This window comes from Anas platyrhynchos, chromosome 1 (genome assembly GCF_047663525.1).
Source record: "Anas platyrhynchos isolate ZD024472 breed Pekin duck chromosome 1, IASCAAS_PekinDuck_T2T, whole genome shotgun sequence".
Classification (NCBI taxonomy): domain Eukaryota; kingdom Metazoa; phylum Chordata; class Aves; order Anseriformes; family Anatidae; genus Anas; species Anas platyrhynchos.
This window is the reverse complement of record NC_092587.1, coordinates 182664672-182687253: the sequence shown is the minus strand read 5'-3', so window position 1 is coordinate 182687253 and position 22582 is coordinate 182664672. Positions and strand designations below refer to the sequence as shown.

Genomic DNA, 22582 nt, shown 5'->3' with positions numbered 1-22582 from the left:
CGGATTTGACATGCTGTTCTCACTTCTGATCTTCTATGCAAACTATGGGAAGAATAGCTTAAATAAATAAATCAACTCTTGCCCAGTGAACGTGTACAGGACAAAATCAGCTGAATTAGAAAAGTTGAGGATTGTAATTCCTTTTGATGAGAAAGTTATTATATATGTATTATTACATGTATTATTCATAAATCATATTATTTATGATATATATATATATACTGCTACTGACACTTCTTTAACTATAGTATATATTTGAGAACATACAGCCAAATATAGCCAAATATGTATTCTATATTTTAATTCTAAAGCATACTCATAGGAAGTCATACCATACATTATCAACTGAACAATGAAAATATATGGAAAATGCAGAAGAATACATATGGCCCATAAGTTACATATTTGTATTACAGACAAGGGAAAAATCATCTATTTCTAAATCATCTGTTCCAAAATTACTTAACAGATTAAGTGGTTAAAAGGAAGAAAACTATTTAAAATTATATCTAGGTTCAGAAAACTATTAGAAGTTATATCTATGCATAGTCAAATGCTTTGTATGCAAAGATTCCTTAAAATCTTCAGTGCTTGTTTCTCAAAACCCACAAAAATAGGGATTTTTTCAAGAGAAAGAGAATTAAGGTTTCTTTCTATGTTGTCTTTTTTTTTTTTTTTTTAATGTCATGTCTGCTTCTCCTCCCATGAGTTTTGCGGAGCCAAAAATAAATTATTAGGTCATGTTGGTATATTTTGGGACGTTTTATAGAAGACTATTTCTATACTTCTAAAGAACATTTTGATTATCAGAAATAAAGTATAAATAGAATGGTTTTGATTTGCTTGCCAAGCTAGTTTCTTAGTTTTTACAAATATTCCAAACAAGAAAAATAAAATTAAATTTAAAATTAAGATTACTTCAGCATTTATTTGATAATATAGTAAACATAGCCTCTGTCAAAATTCTATAGCTATGCTACTTGGCAAATGTTTACTTCATCAACACAAGTTGCATGTGTGGATAGTAATACTTTTTATGCACCAGTCAGGATTTTCCACTATTTGGGCCAACATGGTTTTTGTTTCAATTATTAAGAACAATAATACATTTAAAGGTAGATCTGTGTGCTTTGTCTTAATTTATTCTGTACTTCCATATGATACTTGGGAGGAAATAGAAGTCTATCCTAAAAAAAAATAAAAATAAAAGTAAAAAATACTCACCAGAAGTGTAAAATTTCAGACTTTTATAAATTTTGATTTCAAAGATTTCTGATTGCCAAGCTTGAATCAGCATTTTGTAAAAAAATAATAAACAGCTCTGCTGTTTATGACAGAAATTGCTTAGGTAAAACTTCATTATTTACTTTGATTACTGTTGCTGTTGGTTGACAAGTTTTAAGGAAGCTAATTACTTCATCTCATTGCCACTTTTATAAGTTAGCATTTTTTAAACAGTTGCAGCTTGAGTAATTTATAGAGGTTTAAAACAGTAATTCATTATGGGTCTTTAAGAAACAGTGTGTTTATGAGAAAAAAAAAAAAAAAAAAAAAAAAAAAAAAAAAAAAAAAAACACTTGAAGCTGTGTGCCCTAGTTTTAGAATAACACTTTACAAATATCTAGATACAACAGGTTTTTTTCCTTCTGATTAAAGATTTTGAGGGACAAAATTTCTGTTCCTGGATGCTATTGACTTTAAGCTGTGATTCATGAACAGGACTGACTGATGAGATAATCAGTCCTAGCTGTCTACCCCAATCCTTCTGTGTATGTTGAAAGCACAGCTTTCAACTAGATTTTTGAACAAGTCATTACTTGTTTGCTTTTGAAACTGGGATGTAACTTATAGGTAATCAGCTACTGTAATCAGTAGCTTCTTCAGTGTTTCTTCCACATGAAATTCAGGTATCTCAGTGTACATTTGGAATAGAGTAGACACTTGGGGCAGCATCCTCATCTGCAGTCAGTTACCACTACTTATAAATTGGAGGCTTTGGTGTTTGACCTTTAAATAAACCAATGACACCAAAGGATGCCCACTTTGAAAGCTTGGGAATATTTTTTCAGTTGTTCAATCACAGTAATCTTAACTGAAGCAACTTTTATCTAGTGTTTAACTCTGTTTAACTCTTCCAGAATTGAACATAAGTCACAAAAATCTAGCTTTTTTTTTTTTAGAAACTCAAAATTTATTATATATTATTTTTAATATGATAGGTAAAAATCTGTAGAAATACAGCAGTGGCAGAAAAAAAATATTCTTGTAAAAGGTATCTGCTTTATCAGAACATTTGCAAAACCTCAGAACATCTGTGATGTGTTGATGTGGACAGTATAGTACTTTTATATCAAGTAGAGGAGGGACCACAGTGATAACCTCCAGCTTTGCTTATGTTACCTGTTTGTCTTTTTAACACAATGTAATGAAATATTATTGCCATTCAGAATTCAAAAGGAGAATTGATTTATTTTTTATTTTCTTTTAGGAAAATTAGGAAAAACCTCTATAAAGAGTCTGGTAGGATTAATTTCACTCTGAAACAAAATATCCTATCACTTGCATAAGCAGAGAAGACAGCACTCATGCAGAGTGCAAAAGAAGGAGGGTGTCTCTATGAGATTCTTCTTTTGTCTTGCCTTTTCAGTACTAAACCTGAAAGCAAACACCACTAAAAAACAATTAGACAAGCAAGGTTTGGCTTTTTATGGAGTTATTATTGGTTTGGTTTGTGTGTTTTTTGTTTTGTTTTGTTTATTTGTTTGGAGGGAGGAATTTCTGTGCAAGAAGGGAGTCAGAGAATAAGACACTACATTAGAGGCAAAGTAGAGTAGAACACTACCAGAGAGTGTTTACTTTCCATTGGTCATAACACCAGTTTATGTGGTGTTTCTGTAACCAACTCTTCGCCTTCATGAGATGGAATTGAGTCACCATGCTTCTGACTGAAAATGTACTTTCATATTCTTGGCTGAAAAACTGAACAGAAGTAATGACATGTAGTATCAGACAATGCTCTCTGCAGAATTGATGCTGGAAGAATATTTAATGTTTGAAGCCAAAAGTATGAACTGCATCAAATACTTGATTAAAAAAAAATGCAAAATTTAATTTTATATTTTAGGTAGTATCATAACTTTATCTATTAAAGTTAATGTTGTTCAAAAACAGCAACTTTATGGCAAAATCAGTAGTTGCCATAAAACATTTTCTATTTAGTTTATTGAATCAGCTTTTTACTTTATTAAAATTAAGATATACCCCGTGATGTTTCTTATGGAATTATAGTAGTAAAACAGCAAAGTATTTTCAAGACAATTTTACCAAGTTTTCCTATTTCTGAGGGTTCATTTACTGTGTTCAGAGGGCAGCCACTTTTATTTGTCTGTTGTTTTATATACAAGATATTTCAGAAGCTAAATAATATTGTTACCAGCAGGTGGTATACTTGTACAAAACAGAATATGAGTTGAATAAAAATTTAGTTTTGAAACTTTTTTAAATCAGAAAACAGTAATTTAGTTAAATCTTTTGGTTAAAAAAAATATGGAGTAAATTCATATGAAAATATCTTCCATTTTTACTTTTATTTTTTTAAATGAGTAAAAACCTTCACAATTTTTCATTTTGAAATTTAATTTTTGTTGTCATGTTTAATTTCTTCACATTAGGAGTGCATAATTATATTTTCAGTGTGACATTATAACAGACATAACAGCCAAAATATAAAATAGATGCTTTTTTTATATATAATTTAAATTGGAAGATCTTTTGCAAGATACTTTTTGTTTGATTTTTGTGTCAGTAAATCTTTGAGATATTTCTACCGTATGAATAAGAAAAGCCATACACTTGACATGAACTTAGTAGGTACATACATTGTACTTTATCTTTGACATCTCCAATTATGCTTCTAAGTCTAAACTATTCTGTCTGTATTTTTGCAATAACTTAAGAAAGAGAAAGGCAACCTCATTTCAACATTCATATTAACTAGTTGTAAAGTGGCATCATGATATTTATGAAATCTTACTAAGTATGATACTGCGCTGAGATGACATGACACTAGAAGTACACTTAAAATAGAAATGTCCTAAAATATTCTATATTGCTTCTAAACATCTTCCAAAAGTGAATTTGACTCAAATTATCATTTATTTGAAACTTTGTTTTATTTGTTTTTTGGAGTGATGACAGTCTGAAATAGAAGAAAAATTCTGAAATAGAGATCTGAGTTAAACCACAGAATGTTGTTCCAACTATTTTTTTTTCTTAAAAAGTAATGTTATTATGTGCATTATTTTCAGTAACCTTAACATTTCTTGCATTTTAGTGTTTCAGGGGATACAATTTATTATTCCTAGAATTCAGTGCAATTGCATTCTTTTATAAATGATTTTTTGTTATTAAAAAACAAAACCAAAAGCAAACAAACCAAACCCACTATGGTGATTCTGGCAAGTCAAACACTGAGAATTTATGTATCCACTTTTTAAGTTGCCTCGGTTGTTCATTCAGTGTCAATGGATTAACTTAAAAGTAACTGAACATAAAACTGAAATTGAGGAAAACTGAATTCTTTCATCTAGCTGTACTACATGTAGTGTCCTACTAATGTGCATAAGGATTTTGATAGATTTGCCAAAGCTACCTTGCATTCCTTTAAATTTATATTTCATGCTAAATCTATTTAATAATTTAAAAAATACCTTTAGTTTTACCTCACAGAATCACAGAATCACAGAATTTCTAGGTTGGAAGAGACCTCAAGATCATCGAGTCCAACCTCTGACCTAACGCTAGCAGTCCCCACTAAACCATATCCCTAAGCTCTTCATCTAAACGTCTTTTAAAGACTTCCACCTCATAGACATTTAAGTTATTGTCATTTGCATTGCTAATTTTCTAAGCCATATTTGGCACATATATTTTTGTCTCCTTTTTTTTTTTTTTCCATATAGCTTTATGTTTAACCTTCTTTTCCTGAAATCACTGCCTCTTGGTACAAATTTAATATTGCTCAACAATAAAGCAGGCATTCCAGAAAGAAAAATTCAATCTGGGGAATAAAGGTTATTTAAAAAAAAAAAAAAGTTATTAAAAAATAAATAAATCTAGACAATCGAGCTAATTTTTAGCCCTTCTTATTCTATGTTCATGATCAGTTTGTTCCTTACATCATTCAGACTCTTTGCAATATAGCCAATATTCCCGAGCCATTTACAAATTGTCTGCATTTTATATAAACTTTCCTGTCGATCAGAGACAAGTTATCTGGCTATAAAATATCCTCTAGAAATTAACTGCCTTAGAACTTTGTGTTTTGGGTACTATTGTAGCTAAAAACATCTCTATTACCACATCTTCCTTTTTGCACCTACCTACACAACTTTCCTTTCTGACTTCATTTCTAACTGAAGATTTTTACATCTGGAGAGATCTTTATTTTCAGCTTCCCCTTTATAATTTTCTTCTTTTGAACTTGAGTGTTCTTATTTTTTTCATCCAAATTAAGTTGCAGGAGTTGGAGAGTTTTCTTATGAGTAGCCAATTATCTGTTCATCTCAGCTTTGTCCTTCATTATTAATGTAAGAACATTAGTAACATGATCATAGGAGAGAAGCTGTGATGGCAATTTATTTTGCTTTTCAAAGGTGACTCCTCTGCTCCTTTTGTGATGATTACCTGCAGTATTTTCTGTTACTCACTTTTGGTTCATCTGTGCTCTATTTCACACTTATTTCAAAGTTATATATAACTTTAAATATTTAATAATGATATTGTACTAGTAATTTGAAACCAGGAGCAGGAGTTATAGCTGATATAAATGAAGAAGGTGGAAAACCATTGAATCAAACAGAACAAAGTAGTTTTTTTTACCATATGATCCAAAAGCTCTTTCAAGCCAACTATAGGTTTTGCATAATGCTGCAGGAATTTATTCAGGATTTACAAGTATGAAAACATTATAGTAAGTTCCAATACATGTGAAGGGAGGAAAAATCAGTTTCAACTATGAGATAGTAACTATCTAGAGCCTCATCAGAATGTGCATGTATCTCTCCATCTACACACTAGTAATCTGATTAGCAGAATAGGCAAGCTAAAAGACAATTTTAGATCTTTACTTACTGCAGGTAAAATACAAGTTTAGATATTGGCAAAGACAAACTAATTATAAGAAACAGTGCCCCAAACCAAACAATCAACAAGAAATTATGTGAAAATTAGAAATGTAAGGTTTCTGAAACAAACCTTAGCTCTTAGCTCTTACTGGGGAAAATGGAGCATTGAGTTTTTGGCACTACTAAAGTTCTGCAGAACTCCTTGGGAACAATTTATTACAGTATTTGCTAGGAATTGCCCACCATCAATAAACATTATTCTGGTAATAAGAGGGAATCTCTGTAAAGGGAGAGATACTACGAAGAAGAAGAACAACAACAACAACAATTTGATAATTAAATTAGAGTTCTACATTGTTAGAACCAAATGGCTTTCTATGAGCTCCAAAGAAAGTTAAGCTAACAAAAAGTGGAATGTCTCACTAAAATCATCTGGCATGCTATGAAATGAGTTGGTACCTGCATCTTCAGATCTTCAAAACAGTGTGACATTTTTCAATATTGGTAAATTAAATTATAATTTAAATTGTAGCTCTGAAATTATACTAGATGACTACAAAATGGTAAGGAAAACCATTGTGTCTATGTAACAAAAATGTGGCTTTCTAGTTTAGGGGAATTTACAAAGTATGTCAACAAAATAATATTGGAAAGGAATCTACAGCTGATTTAAAAGTATTTTGATTTGTAAAAGACTTTTGACAGACTTCCTCAAATTAATAATTCAGATGACTGTAATTAAATGAACAGATTTAGTAGTGGATTAGAAACTATTGTTTAGTGAGAGGGGAGAAAAGTCAGGATATAGCAGTAGTTAGAAATAGTTTCTGTTTTTACACTTGATTAAAAAATTAAGCCTCATTATTTTGAAGTGCTAAATGAGATATATCAAAATTTACATCTCTAGATAAATCTACATCTAAAATTTACATCTTTAGATAAATATTGTGTTTTCAATAATATGTTAGATGATCTATAATAATTTCCGATTTGTGAATTTGAGATACTTTTATTAAAGCCAATGAACTACAGAAATCTGTGAAGTTTAAGTCTGGAGGATTAGGGTTGATCTTTGGAGTTCTGAGATTACTTTACAAACTTTAAAGTAAAAGGGAAAAAGTATTAATTTTAACACAACTGTTAATACATGCAGCATAATTTACCAGCCAATTACATCCTAGCAGACCCCCAGGTTTCCCTTTGGAGACTAGAGAATGGTAGAAGTTTTTAACAGATAGGAAAGAAGTTTTGAAGATGTTCAGTTCTGAAGGACAAATGCAATTCATAACCTGCAGACTTTAACAGAGATTGGTATTTGTGTTTCATAGTTTTACTAGGTTGTTGTTTGGTTTGGAGGGTGGGAGAAAAAGTAGGACTCAATAAAATTTCTTAAATTACCTTCCACTTACTTCTGGGGTACTCTGTTTTGTAATTGCTCAATGTTAATAGAACAAAAACATAAAAATCCTGGACCACTAGTATCAATTAAAGGTTTTCTGTTGACTTCATTTATGTTCAAGTTTTTTGCTATTAAAGTCTGTATAATGAAAAGCAGAGTTGCCATTTTCAACAGATGAGGTGCTGCAATATAATTTCTTTAATGTACTTATTAGAAATTAATAAAGAGGTGAAGAAAGAGTATGTACCAAAATCTATAAATCACAGAGCTTCTTTAAAATGAATGAATCTGAAAACAATTGATTTGAAGCCTATTGATGTTGATGAGGGTGTTTGTGTTGACTCCAGTCAGTTTTAGATTAAGCATATTGAGAAAAATTTAGGTGAGACCCAACAAAGTTACATGGATCAGTGAAATGATAACAGATGAAATTAACTTTAGACAAACTAAATGTACCTTTTAATAATTAATTTGAAAAGTTTAGACACTGATATTCTCAAAGGGCTGAAAGAAAATAAAGAAATAGAGGTTTTGTTCTTAGTAGTCTAATATCTTCATTATGAATCCATCCAAGAGAGTAAACAGCTATTTTATATATCATTAACATTTAGAAAAGCCGTAGCCCATTACTTGGTGATGCTAGTCATTATGACACTATCTTCGTGCATACAGGATTTACAGATGAAGAGCACCCTTACAGCAATCCCAGCCAAGGTGGTAGAAGAGTAATTCAAATATATTTTTTTTTCATTTTCCACAATCTCAATTGCCCTTACAATCTCTTCTTCACATCAAACAGCCTTGATAATGCATAGCAAGATTTACTGTTAAAAAGGAACTGAGTAGCTCAGCAGTTAATAATGTTAGAAGCAACAACCAGGGTGTAATGACAGACAGCAAGAAAGGAAAATTTACTGTAAGTTATCTTTATAATAGTATGTACTCTTAAGATTGGGTAACCACTGGTATTAACATCAATTTTTTTTTTTTTTAACTCCATTTCTTGCACCTGTCAATGGTAGTTGTTTTTATTATTTGCATGTACTTCTCTCATCTCATCCACTTTCACAGTTATTTCTCTTCTAGTTTCTATAGTCATTGGTTTTCTTCTCACATCTCTATACCTTATATTCCTTATATTCCTTATATTCTCTATTCCTTATATTTCTTACTACTCATCCATTTTTTTTCAACTTGTTGTTTTTTCCTCACCAATCAATAATTACATTTCAAACCTTTCATCTACACTTCTCAATTTCTTTGTCTCCCTATCTGTTGCCTTTATAGTTTCCCATTTCATGGTATCACAGAAAATAATCTGGAAGAAATCTTTACATCTGTTCTGTTCCTGTGCTGTTTTACTCAAGTAAGATTACTCCAATGAAAATTACCTATTGGTTAGATCCTATTACTTTTCTTTTTGAAATTCCTCGCTGCCTAATTCTAGACTTTCCTACCAAGTCAATTTCCTTTCTTATTTGTAGTGTTCTAACTTTGACTGTCTACATTTCTGCTCACATTTCAGCAGTTGTTCCTGTCTCACCTCTCTTCTTGTTTTCATTTTTCACTTTTTGGCAGCCCTACAGACGAGGTACAACTCTCATGTCTCATGACACGTCTGCATAAGGTTTCCCTGGCATGCCTTCTAGCCATGCTGCAGGGATTTAAGTCATCTAGCTGGACTGCCGGGCTCTCCACACTACTTCCTCTATCTGTCAGTAACTAGGACACCACCTGCTTTCAAATTAGCAGCCAGCTCTGTTACTTCCTCCCTCCTTCCATTGCAGCTAGTTTGCTGCAATGATTGAGAAAAAAAAAAAAAAAAAAAAAAAACACAGAGAAAAAGACAGTGGCTATCCCCCAAGAAATGCTATCTGTAAGCAATCCTATAGGCATACCTTATTTGCCCACTGACACACCTTCATCTCTTCATCTTCATCACCATACCTCAGTATTTATTACCAGTACTCTTCACTTGCTCTATATGTTCTTCATACCCTATATTTCTGCTGCTATGTCACCTCACTGGTTTGTGAACGTAGCTTCATCACACTGGACTCCTAAGCCTTGAAGCCCTGCTTCCAATGTGTATCATCCATGTGACTTTCCTAGGACACATTAAACCAAATTCTTTCACAAAGTTACAGTATGAAACTTCTCACACAGAAAATAAGTTACTCAGCCTAATATCCATAAAAGAACTACTAAAAGATTAAATACTAGCCACATTTCCCTGAATATTTAGCATTTTTCTATTTAGACGGTAAGGTCTTGTTCAAAGACATTTTTCCCTTCTGCTATGAAACTCTACAAAGTGTTCTCCTGATATGTAACAATGATAATCCTTTTTCATGTGTACTTAGGAAAACAAATGTTGTTGTTTATTAAAATGCCTAAAGATTTTTTTTTTAATGTTTATTTATAATATTTTTACCGTCCTTACAATTTTCATTGCATTAGATGTCTCTCAGGTTTATAGGCATCTTTATTCCCCATGCTGGTATTTCCAGTTTTTAGGCTTATTAGTATTATTCTTTTTTAACATTTTTTTTTTTTTCTGGGAGTCTAGTATGTTATTTGGAAAAAAAAAAAAAAAAAGTAATAAAACTTTAAAACTTTGTGATTTTTGTTAACAACAACAACAAGAAAAAAGGCTTTTTGCATGTGTAGAGGAGTTATGTTAATTAAAACTTCTGATGTTTGTTTCCAATCAGGTACATCAAGGCTTAATTTTCTTTTACTCATGGGATGGGATTTTTTAATACCTGCCTCACACTTGCTACAACCAGCAGGCACTGTTTCTGTTTTCAAGCACAGTCAGAAAAACTTCACCCTAATACAATTATTGTATCTGTTGATACGCAGTATTTCCTCTATTTTTGTTACAGAAGTCTTTTATGATTTAGATCTTCTGGCAGAAAGATTTATATTTTAGCTTATACTTTTTAACTAATACATATTCCATAAGTAATAATTTGTTGTTTTGTCATCGTTTGTTTGTTTTGTTATGTTTTGGTGGTGGTGCTTTTGTTTTGTTTTGTTGTTTTTATTTTATTTTATTTTATTTTATTTTATTTTATTTTATTTTATTTTATTTTTGTATTTCAAGTTTTCTTTTACATACTTTTTATTTTACAAAATTTCTCTTCCTCATATTAAATATTAGGGATTTTTTTATATGTGTTTCCAATGTACATTTCTTCCTCTTTTGTCAAAACATAGTCATAATTCCAGACTCTGAAAAGAATGGGGTTTTCTCTTTAAAATATATTACAGAAAATAGAATAGAGCTAATTCTTACAATAATAGATCATCAATTCCTTCTTTTATATGCAGTTTCCCACTATTACAAAGACTATGGATTCTCTGGCATCCCTCCAGTTCTGTGACCCACCTCTTTTTCCAAACAACTTTTTCCCCTTCCCCCATGCCTTCAGGCTTGTTCCTCTCCATTAGCATATTCAAACTTAATCTCTTCCATCTGGCAGCCCATCTTTTGGGCTGCAGTCTGAGGATCTTTTATGGACATGTGTTCTGCTGCTATCCACAGTTTTTGTGTTTGCCTCTAGTTGCTGTAGCTGTAGGTGACATAGAGAAAAATGCATCTGTAGCACGCAGTATGAAAGTGAAGGCTCCCATGCAACACATGCAGGGATAGGGCTTCACAGCCATGAAGCTGCAGTCACAGATGCTGGATGCCCACAGGGTGTGCAAAGATTTGCTGTTTGGAAAAGCTAAGATTTGTAAGTAATAGAAAAAAAAAAAAAAAGTCCTTCATATACACTTCTTCAGAGCTGTGGCTGAGGGATTTAAGAGAAAATCTTTGAAAAAGTTGTCTTTAATAAGTCTGAGCTACTAAGACATTGGGAAAGACAGGAAGGACTTTGCTGTGTAGGCTAGCTTGGTACTTCTTTGAATTGTGGCAGAGAGCTCCACAATTTCTAAAAAGAATACATGTTGGGCTATCAGAAATACTTTAGTCTGTCTTAATAATATTTGTCCCAAAATATACGGAAGGTGTGTGTGTTATTGTAGCAGTGTATTATACAGAATTCTGGGTGATTCTGACTTCTAGAGCAACATGCTTTTAGAAGCGCAGGTCTTTTTAACATCTTTGCTGGGGACATGGATAGTGGGATCGAGTACAACCTTAGTAAGTTTACAGGTGGCACCAAGCTGTGTGGATAGGTCAAAACACTGGAGGGAAGAGATGCCACCAAAAGGTATCTTGACAAGCTTGAGAGGTAAGAATGCGCAAACCTCATGAAGTTCAACAAGGACAAGTGTAAGGTCCTGCAGATGGGTCAAGGCAATCCCAAGCATAAATACAAGCTGAGCGATGAGTGGATTGAGAGCAGCTCTGAAGAGGACTTGGGGTTGCTTGCTGATGAGAAGCGCAACATAAGCTGACAATGTGTGCTTGCAGCCCAGAAAGCCGACTGTACCCTGGGCTGCATCAAAAGCAGCATGGACATCAGGCTGAGGAAGGTGATTGTCCCTTCTGCTCTGCTCTTGTGAGACCCTGCCTGGAGAACTGCATTCAGCTCTGGGGCCCCCAGCACAAGAAGTACATGAATCTACTAGAACAAGTCCAGAGGAGGACCACAGAAATGATCAGAGGGCTGGGGCACTCCTCTTAGGAAGACAGACTGAGGGAGTTGAGGTTGTTCTGTCTTGAGAAGGCTCTGGGGAGACGTTATAGCAGCCTTCTGGTAACTAAAGGGGGCCTACAGGAAGCCTGGGGAGGGATTCTTTATCAGGTAATGTCGTTATCGGACAAGGTGTAATAGCTTTGAAGTATAAGAGGGTAGATTTAGGTTAGATATTTGGAAGAAATTCTTTCTTCTAAGGGTGATGAGGTACTGGAACAGGTTGCCCTTAGATGTTGTGAATGCCTCATCTCTGGAAGCATTCAAGGTCAGGTTGGATGGGGCTTTGGGCAACCTGGTCTAGTGGGAGTTGTCCCTGCCTATGGCCTATGGCAGGATGTTGGAACTAGGTGGTCTTTAAGGTCCCTTCCAACCTAAACCATTCTATTATTCTTTGATTCTGTGAAGACTTTAAAGCTGTTTGATCCAATTTACTAAAATCCATGTTTGCTATCTGGTGTAGCAGAAGACTACTTTGCCTTTCCATCTCATGCTGACCTTTCACAAGTTCAAATGCTGTTTAAAGGAGGAGAATATACACAGTGAGCTGCTAAGCAGGCACAGGTGATGATAGTGGCAGTGAAAAAGAATTTGTAATCCTTCAATAACTGTGTTAAAACAGGGTTTATTTCATTATAATGTGTATGTATTGTATGAAATACCATACATCTGAAATTTTGGATTAAGTTTTCACTGTGCACTCCACTTCATTATTAGTAACATTGTAATATCAGTAGGTTCATACCAGTTCTTGTGATGAAAGTGATGATAAGGATGATAAAGGTTTATATTAGGTTATACTATAGTTTGTAAGGAAAGTATCTTGACAGTTAAGCTCATGAAATAGACCTCTTTGGGTCATGTGTTTTAGAGTACATTTTAAGCAGTTTCAGTTAAAGGAACACAGGTATACTTGTTGGAAGTATTTAGAAGTAGCTCACAAATAACGCTATGAACCTCTAGGTTAAAAATAATAATAAATAAAATAAAATAAAATAAAATAAAATAAAATAAAATAAAATAAAATAAAATAAAATAAAATAAAATAAAATAAAATAAAATAAAATAAAATAAAATAAAAATAATTTTAAAAATCATTATTATATGCCTAATACACACTTTTTAATTAAAACAAGCCTAACTCAAAATTTCACTTAAATGCTGTAAAATACAAACAAATGAGAAACTGAACGTAATCTGGTTGGCTATGGAAATAGCGTTTGCTACATATAATTAAGAAAATAAAAGCTTTTTCAAGTATTGTACTTGTTGCAGAAATAAATTACTAAACTAACTTGATGTAATAACAGCAATTCTAGGAAAAATAGGTTGTAGCACGGGGAACAATTTGCAGACATGCCCTCTTCTAGGACTGACTTGTATCTAGTACCTAGAAAGTGTATTTCAGCTTGATTTTCAGACATGACTTAAAACTGCCTAGCATTTATCTAGATTCCTGAAATTAATTAATTAAGTAAGTAAGTAAGTAAAGCCTGAATAATATACACAGAATTAGAATATAAGTATTTGTAAAGTACTGTTGTTAAGGAGTTAGACAACTTGATTGAGTCTGAATTGAGGACTGAATTGATTCAGTCCTTATCTCTGGGTTTTTAAAGCAGGCAGCTTTCTTAGTTTTAGGCTAAAATTTGTGCCACAGTCTTCATAAAAATACTTCATAGTATTTTTAATCTAATCCAAGGAAATATGTAACAATATATTTTTAAGAAAATCCCAAGGTAAGTCTTTCTATAATATAAGTGATGAAAATCAAACATTCAAAGTTTTCAAGCCTCTGATTTCTTGCAAGCAATAGCAATAGCATAAGAAGAAAATTTGATCACTTTATTAAATATGCTGCTCAATAAATAAGTCAATAGTAAATCTGAAAGTAACTGGTTAAGATCCAGAAACCTTTTGTTTAGGGTCCAGGTATAGTCTTCAACACAGTTTATACTGCAATACTGTAATTCAGTCCAGTGCTTTATTCCATGAGCCCAAGACATCTCTGCCTTAATGGCAGTACTTGGCAGCCTGATAACTTTGTAGTGTTTAATTCCAAGCTGTATATATGAGTTACTCAGAATCTGCTGTTGTTCCAGGATTTATCCAGTCTTTTTTGCTGTTGTTTTGTTGTTGTTGTTGTTTTTCTCAAATAAGTTGAAAAACAACCAAACAAACAACAAAAAAAAAAACACTATTTTGCTGCTTTTAGTAGTCCCCTAAGATACTATATGTGCCTTCATCACTGCTTACCTAACTCTGTTGAGCAGACCTTTGTTGGCTTGCATTATATTGTTCAGAAAGATTATTGCAGCAAAACATCTGGTGGGAAATACTGTGTCTACCCTAGACAATTTCAACAGTTCTGCCACTCCCTGTGGGTGTTTTCTCTGAGAAAGGAAAAGTCTTTAGAAGGATTCAGATTAAAGTATCTCAGGTTCTGTTATTACTGATTAGAGCTGGTTCATATATGCAGCAGCTATGTACGTTGACTTCATGCCATTCATATAACTTCTCTTTCCTAGATGTTCTGTGTACCCAAGCGTCACTCTTAAGCTTTTATATTTGAAAACTGATTTCAAACTTGATTAAATCAGTAAATCCTACAAACTCCAAAATGCATGGACTTTGAACTAGAGAGAACAAAAGGCATCGTTTCCCTGAAAGAAGAAGACCAAGTAGGGAGATGGAAGCTTGTCAAAACCTCTGCCTCTTGATAAATAACAAAACTGTGACAACTTTCTCATCTTGTTACTCTTCTCATGCATCATCTTCATACAGTCTTCCCCATGCAGAAGCTTTCCATCTTTTCATTTGTACAATGAAATACTCTTAGAAGAAATTATGTCAGAATCTTGGTTTGATTATACATAATTTTGCATAAAGGTCTGACACTATGCCTACTAACAAAAATGTGCTTCTGGCCTGCTACTACCTGATGCCCTGAGTTGCTGCTCTGTATATTTATCTCCCACTGCATCTGGCTGCAAGCTGGCAGAGACTGCAAGCTGCAGCTTTAGGTTAATAACATTGTGGGGTATGTTTGGGTAGATCAGTCTAGGAAGAAACTTCAGCTGTGTTTTAAACAGCCATGTCATTTGTGATTAGGAATAAGTTATGTGTACTATTATCTCCGAATTTTTATTTTGCACCATTATTTCAGATTATTTCAGTATTTCAGATGTCAAGCCCTGGTTAAGTTATAACCTTTTGGGATCCCCAAAATAGACTTTTTCCTCTGACAATTTTTTCATTTATTTACTTATGACTTCATTGAAGTAGTGACTTTAAAATCTGTTTTAGAGTCACAGAATCAGGTTGGAAAAGACATCCAAGATCATCTAATCCAATCTTTAAATCACCTACTCCGACCTTTTACTTGCAGCTGAGAATATACAGTATCCTTCAGGCTGATTATTGAAATGAATGTATTACCAGATTAAACACAGAACAAATTAAAAATTTAACATTCTTAGTCTTTGAATATTTTTAATTTAATAAAAGGTTTTTAACTCTTACATAATTGTGTCATTTTATCAACTTAATTTTTGTGATGAAAAATACAGATTCACAGAACTCTTGCTTTTTTAAAATAACTTTCGTTAATGTCTTTACTCCTGTTTCATTATTGATTACTCTTAGATGGATGTAAAAAGGGAAAGTTCTTGCCTTTTAAAAACAATGACTATGATAAAAAGCCTTTATTTTTATCTTTCATATCATGAGTTTAAAACAGAGTCTTGAACTCTACAAGGAGATTTTAAACTCTGTCTTTAAGCCATGGGTCAGCTGTCTGCACATTTTTGCATTTATAACACATAGCGATCAAGTGTACTTAGCGGTCATAATAAAATTATTCAGTACTCAGTGTAGAAGGGTAAATGATGGACTGATACTTCAGGCTAACAAGACATCTGTGAGCAAAAACTGTATCAGTACAGAAAAAAAAAAAAAAAGTAGTCTATTACTTAGCAAGAGAAATGTGGTACTCAGGATAGTGAGATATTTCTGTTTCATAGCATGCAAGCCAGCCCATTAATATTGCACCATCCCACTGTGGGAGCTGAGTCACTATTGCCTCACCTTTATGCAAGATAGTCTGAAATGCTCTCAATGAGTAAGCAGCTCCTGTTGAACTTCTGAAGATGCCTTCTCAGTGACTGTAGCTACATAAAATAATGCCTGATCCTCAAGACAACATCAAGAGTAGGACCATCAAGCAGACACGAGAAGCATATAGTGAAAATGTCGTTCAGAGTACAAAAAATACATTGAGTAAAAATAATAAACTAAAAATGTGTGCTACTTCTGAAAATGTGACTAGGAGTTATTCTGCTACATCCATTCCCCTTGTTCTGTGTCCTTCAGAACTGCATACTTATAATGTTGACATGGGAGATGTTTGTGTTGATAATGTCAAGAAGTTTTCTGATACAGAGTTGGTCATTTCTGTAGAAGTGAAGTTAAATACCAGATTATTACATATATATGTTTTGAGTTGAACATAGATTAACATTGGTTTATATCATCTATAGTGCTTTAATATTGCTTTTGAATGTAAAAAAGCAATGTAATGCAAAGATGGTCATGGTTGTTAATGACTTGTATTAGCTGGAAGCTATAAAATCATCCTAGTACTCTGTTAGTGCTGGACTAATAATTTACCAAGACAATTACCACATGGTGGAATTTTTTTGCTGCTCTAATTCAGTGTTATTAATAATGAATAAAATCGCAATTTTCTCAGGTTGCTAGGGGCAGTAGGGAATTATTTCAATGAATATTTCAGCACATTAGTTTAATCATAGTTCCACAAAATTCAAGTGGGCAATATTTTATACTTCTAAGTTCAGTCTGCTAAGGGACCATAGTCATTAAATTGCAAACTATTTGCACTGAGGTCCATTCTATGATTTACAAGCCTTGTTAAAAACACTGTAAAAGAAAGCAAGCTGTGCCATTAATACTTGTAATTTGATGCTGCATTTGTTAATGGGCTCAGTGTGATTAATGTTTTTAGCAGCAGGCAGAACATTTTGAGACAGGCAGTGCTGAGGTTTATAATGTATAAATGCATGTAAAGAAATGTTAGAATATTGGAAGTTTTAGTAATATGTGTTTTTACAAGATTGTATTCCAGAAATAGAAAAGCAGTAGTGAAATTATAGTATAATGTATGTAAATACAGTTCAGGCTGTGGTAGGTGCTGATGTGTGTGTTCTTTATTTCATAGCCAACTGCATGACTTCTGGCGTTTGGATTACTGGGAAGACGATTTGCGCCGACGGAGGCGATTTGTTCGCAATGCTTTTGGGTCTACTCATTCTGATGCTCTTCTGAAAGCTGCAGTGGAATATGGTCAGTACAAATTCCTGCTTAAAAAAATCTTATGAATTTTTCTTCATGTCCATGAATCCCTGAGAATAGCATCCCTTCTTTTTTTAAGGATAGTGCTGAGAATTCCTAGAACATTTTCTTAGAAAAGGAATTCTTTCAGTTCTTATACTTTAATGAACCAACAGTTGTGAGCTTGGGGGCTGTTATGTTTTCTAATCACCAGGGGATTTACATCTCTGGCATTCCCAGATGTTAATTTTGAGACACTGGTAAGAGTAACCAAACTTGTGTCTCCCAAGTGACAGAACAAAACTGTTAAGCCACCAAACTAATGTGTCATAATAGTTCCATTGGAGAGCTCTAATGAATAAAAGATTAACTGTTTTAAAAAAACATATCAGATGTTTTTATCTTAGCATATTCTTAGCCAAAATTTTTGTTTTGTTTTGTTTTCTGCAAATCATGAAACACCTAACGACTTGCTTAAAGAATGCATTTTGAGGATGCTTAGGATTGAATAGTGTACTGACCACGTAGGAGATTCAGTCTTTGAATTTAAGGATTAGATGATGATTGATTTTCATGGAGAGATAGCTGAGGTATAAAAGAGGAGGGAGGAACATGCTTGTAAATTCCCTTATATCATCTGAAAATTTAATGTGTTTAGTGACTTCTGTACAGCAGACTAAACCTGAGTACTCCAAATGTCTAAAGCAAATTTACTTCTCACATTTAAACTGGTGTAGCTCTCTAGCATATCAAAGATGGAGATTTGTAAAGAATTTGTAAAGAATCTCCAGAATATTTTTTCTTTCCTTTTTTTTTTTTTTTTTTAAATCTGCAGTACTGGAAAAAAAAATATCCTGGGATTCTGTAGCATTTAGCAATAAAATTGTGCATCACTTATTAAAAACTGAGGAAATGGAAGTAGTTTGTCCAATGCATGTTGATTGTAGCCCTTGTAGTCAAGGGCTAATGTTACCAGGAGTTCTGAATGTGACAGATATAAAGGTAGCTCTGTGTAACCTATGTATTTCACCAGCTTTGCTGGTTGTTGAAGCAAATAGCTGGGATTAAAACAAGGTTAGACATATAAATGAGTGTCTGCCTATGTGGTTATACTAGGTAGTGTAATTTAATACTTATTTAAATGCAAAGGCTATCATGTGCAGAACTTCAGGTCATTAACTGTTCACCAGTTGGGTTAAGACATCACTCCAGTAGTATATATTTGACAGAGGGTTATTTCAACCACAGTATTCCAAAACATCAAAACGGAGATCTTATCAGAGGCAGATGCAGAATTGTGCTAATTGCTATGTTGCCTTTGTAAGAAAACTATTTCCTTTGAAATATATTTCCTTTGTAAGAAAAATAATCATTAAGACTGAGGGCTTTCTGCTTTATTTAGGAATAAAAACTTTTAAAATATTTACTTTTAAAATTGATTTTAGAATTGATCTTAATTTTAGATATTAAACTAGCATTAAAACAAGAAGAAATCTGATTTATAAGCTATAATGAAGTTTTATGCTTTGATACTATCCAGCTTTCCATTTCTTGCATTTTATAGTATGAATGTTTTATCTTTGGGATAAGATTGAGCTCAGAAGATGGTGGAAGTGTGTTTTTTTGTTTTGTTTTGCTTTATAAGAACTATAATACAAGTTGAACTTAAATGGTTTTATTTTAGCATGTTGCAAAGATTACCTCTTAGTGTAGTTTTTATGGTCTGGTATTTCAGTGGAGGTGACAGCTGCCTGGTAGTAGAGCTAGCCTGCAAGATAAAGCTACAACCAAAAGAAATAGAAAAGCTGAAGTAGTAATAGTTTCATACTGTGTTGTTTCTATATAGTTTCATAGTACTCACCTGTTAGTGTATTCAACATACGGGAAAATTAACTCTCAGGTATTTTTAGAGGTGGTATGCAAAAAAAAAAAAAAAAAAAAAAAAAGAGAGAGAGAGAGAGACAAAGGTTGTCCTGTTTGCAGAATTAAATAATTCTGAATATAACTTTTTATTAAAATTAATGTATGGAATTTTTAAGCAGCATGCATTAATGTTATAGTTCATGGATTCTAGCTACATGTACTTACTTTTCAGAGGCTAAGCCTTTGGATTTTAACATTGAAACTTTTAGCTGACCTTTCTCTGTAAGAAAACATCCTTAACACTGATGTTATTTTTATGCCTCTTGGTGTTACTAATGAGTTGAATAATTTATGAGGTTGTCATGTGAAAAGGATTTGGTGCAGTTTGATGTACCTTTAGCCTCTGGTGTTGGAATGTGATTAAGAAAGAGCTGGAGGCAGATTTTTTTTTATTATTATTTTTTTTCCATAGGGCTTAACTTTCATTGTATTTTTTTATTAGCTTTGTTTTGTTAATTTTGTTTGGAACACTTTGATAGTAAAATGCTCCTAGCTTCCAACACTAAGCATGAGTACAGAAAGAGTTTAAAACAATTAAAAAATATATTTGTGCTTAGTTTTCCAGTAACACATTTTTTCTTGACCTCAGCTACTTTGTTTGTGAGAAATAAAAAAAGCTATTAATCAAAGCAAAATTTGTTGGGCTTTTGTTATATTAATATAATTTTTTCATCTTGACTGATACCTCTAGCACAAGAAATTGTATACTGAGCATCAGTAAAATAGTGGAAATATAAATATTTGTTATCTATGTTGACTGTCAGTTATCATTTAGGATTTTGTGCATAAATACTGCAGTGGAGGAATGTTTAGTCAAAGCCTAAGTCAGCAAGCTACTCTGTATCTACGATCAAAGGCATCAGCTTAAATAGGTCTGATCAGGCATTGCAGAGGAGGGCAAGCAGTTTCAGATGAGCAAAAATCACCAAGCAAAAATGACAAAATTAATCAGTCTTTTATTTGGCAGTAAATAATAAGATGTGCTGAGGATTGCAGATGAGAGAATTTCCAGATTCCTTGGAGATGTGCCTGCTTAACACCTGATTTATCTAAGCTTGCACAGCCATCAAGATGACCTTGATAAATAAAAAAAGTGCTCTACAGCTACTCTAGTACTAAATCAGAGATGATGTTGGATGTCTGGATACTGTAATTATGTAATACTTGCAGTCATCAAGGAATGGAAAATTCTTGGAAATGAAAACTATGTCTGTGATCTATATGTTTGTTTTAGAAAAAAAAATATAACAAATGTTAATATAACATAAAGAAATAAAAATAAATGCCTTGAAGGGCTAAAAAAATAAAGTGTTAATTTTGTCTGATAAGGGCCTTCTTAATATAGGAAGCATTAGCTGTTATCTGCTATATGTAAGTAGTATTCTCTCAAAAAATCTGCTACAAGACAAGTGGGTAAAACTTTTTAACTACAGGCTGTTACTCAGCCATTGTATGCATGCTCAGATGTCTGTTTTTGATAAAATACAAATATGCATGTATGTGTGTATGTATAGATATATACGTGTGTTCAAAGCATATGGCAAGTAAAAAGATTTCAAAACTGAAAAATTATAACATATTCCTATAGCTATACACTTAGTTGTCCTTTGAGACTGTCAGAACAGAGTCATAGCAGCACTTACAGGAGATGAAGTGGAAAATTTTTCCCTTTGGATTATTCTCTTCCATTTCTAGCTATTTGACATTAACACTGGATTTTACATCCATTTCATATCTGTATGTAAAATTCAAGCCTAATTATTTCAGAATTTTATCTGCTGTACCCTTTTGTTTTAGTTAACTTCTTACTTCAATAGATCCATGGATTCATTTTTCCCCTTTTGTGAAGCTAATGGGATCCTACTTACTACAGTATTAAAGTGAAAGGCATAAACTGGGATTTTGAACTACTGAAAAGTTTATGTAGAATTTTAATTTTATTGACATTTCAATGGATTTAGAACAGTTCTTATTTTAAGTTTAGATGGAGCTTCAATGTGGTTGATTAAACTGTAGATTAAAAAGAGGGGAGGAACAAAAGATTGTGCAAGACATTTTAGACTCTATTCTCTTCCCCAAATTTTGCTACCTATAAATGCAGAAAATATACCATGACCCAATTCACAGTGATTCTGCACATGTGGTAAAAGAACTGTCTCTTCTAGTTAATCACCTTAACAGTTTACAGTCATTGGAAATTAGTATAGATGAGACACTACTGTACCACCCTGGACAGTGAAACAGAATACTACTCCACAGAGGTCAACTTAGCAAAATAGTGAATTTATTAAGCTTTGGTTCTTCAGCACTTAAAGATAGTGTTCCACAAACCATTTGCATGTAGACATGATCCAAGAAAAGCCACATTTTCTAGTCTGCAGTGGAGGTAATGGACTTGAATAGCTCAGTGGTTATGTTCTAAACATTTATATGTAAGCTGGTCAAGTATTTCTAATGTCTTTGCTCAACAATATTTGGCTGGTTAATCTGATTATCGTGACAAATCCTGAATGCTTAGAATGCAAAACAAACAAACAAACAAAAAACTAAACACCTTTGTAATGTAATGTGTAATTCATTCAGGTTTTGAAACAAAGTTACAGATATGTCATATAAGTGCAATATGGCAATTGCATTTGAACTTGCATATTTTAAGTTTCTCATGCTTTTATATACATATGGACATCTAATTAAAAAACTTATTTTAAGAGCAGTTTTAACTGAAGTAGACTATATCTGACTCCTGGGAGTTGTCTTCACTGCTGTAAGTTTCAGCAAATATTGTATATGCTTATCATTAGAAATAGGATTTGATTATATAAACTGAGTTAAAGAGCATCAATTTCTGAAGTCTGAAATGTTCAAATCTGAAATTTACTTTCATAAAATAACCTGGAGTTTGATAGACTTTCAAAGAACTGTAGGCAGGATTCCATCAGGCTGCTGAAGGACTTACATTCCTAGAACATTTAGCTTCAAGCAACTGCAACCTTAAAAGGTGTGTGGATTCCCTACTATGAAACTGAGTCTGAAATCCATGTAAACCCCTGCTCAAACCAGGGTCTTCAGAACAGGGATTTTGGCTGTCCCACATTGGGCCTTATATCAGTACTAAATTTGTGAGGATCCTCAGTATT

General features: G+C 32.9%; 1 protein-coding gene across 15 annotated transcripts in view; it reads left to right on the top strand.

The window, feature by feature from the left end:
• NBEA (neurobeachin) overlaps nt 1–22582 on the top strand; it is a 509188-nt gene that overhangs the window by 303471 nt on the left and 183135 nt on the right. For all 15 annotated transcript variants that reach the window (XM_038174546.2, XM_072032602.1, XM_072032605.1 and 12 more), the window contains one exon: nt 17410–17534. In XM_038174546.2, coding sequence (XP_038030474.1) covers nt 17410–17534 — 125 coding nt within the window. The remainder of the gene's footprint in view (nt 1–17409; nt 17535–22582) is intronic.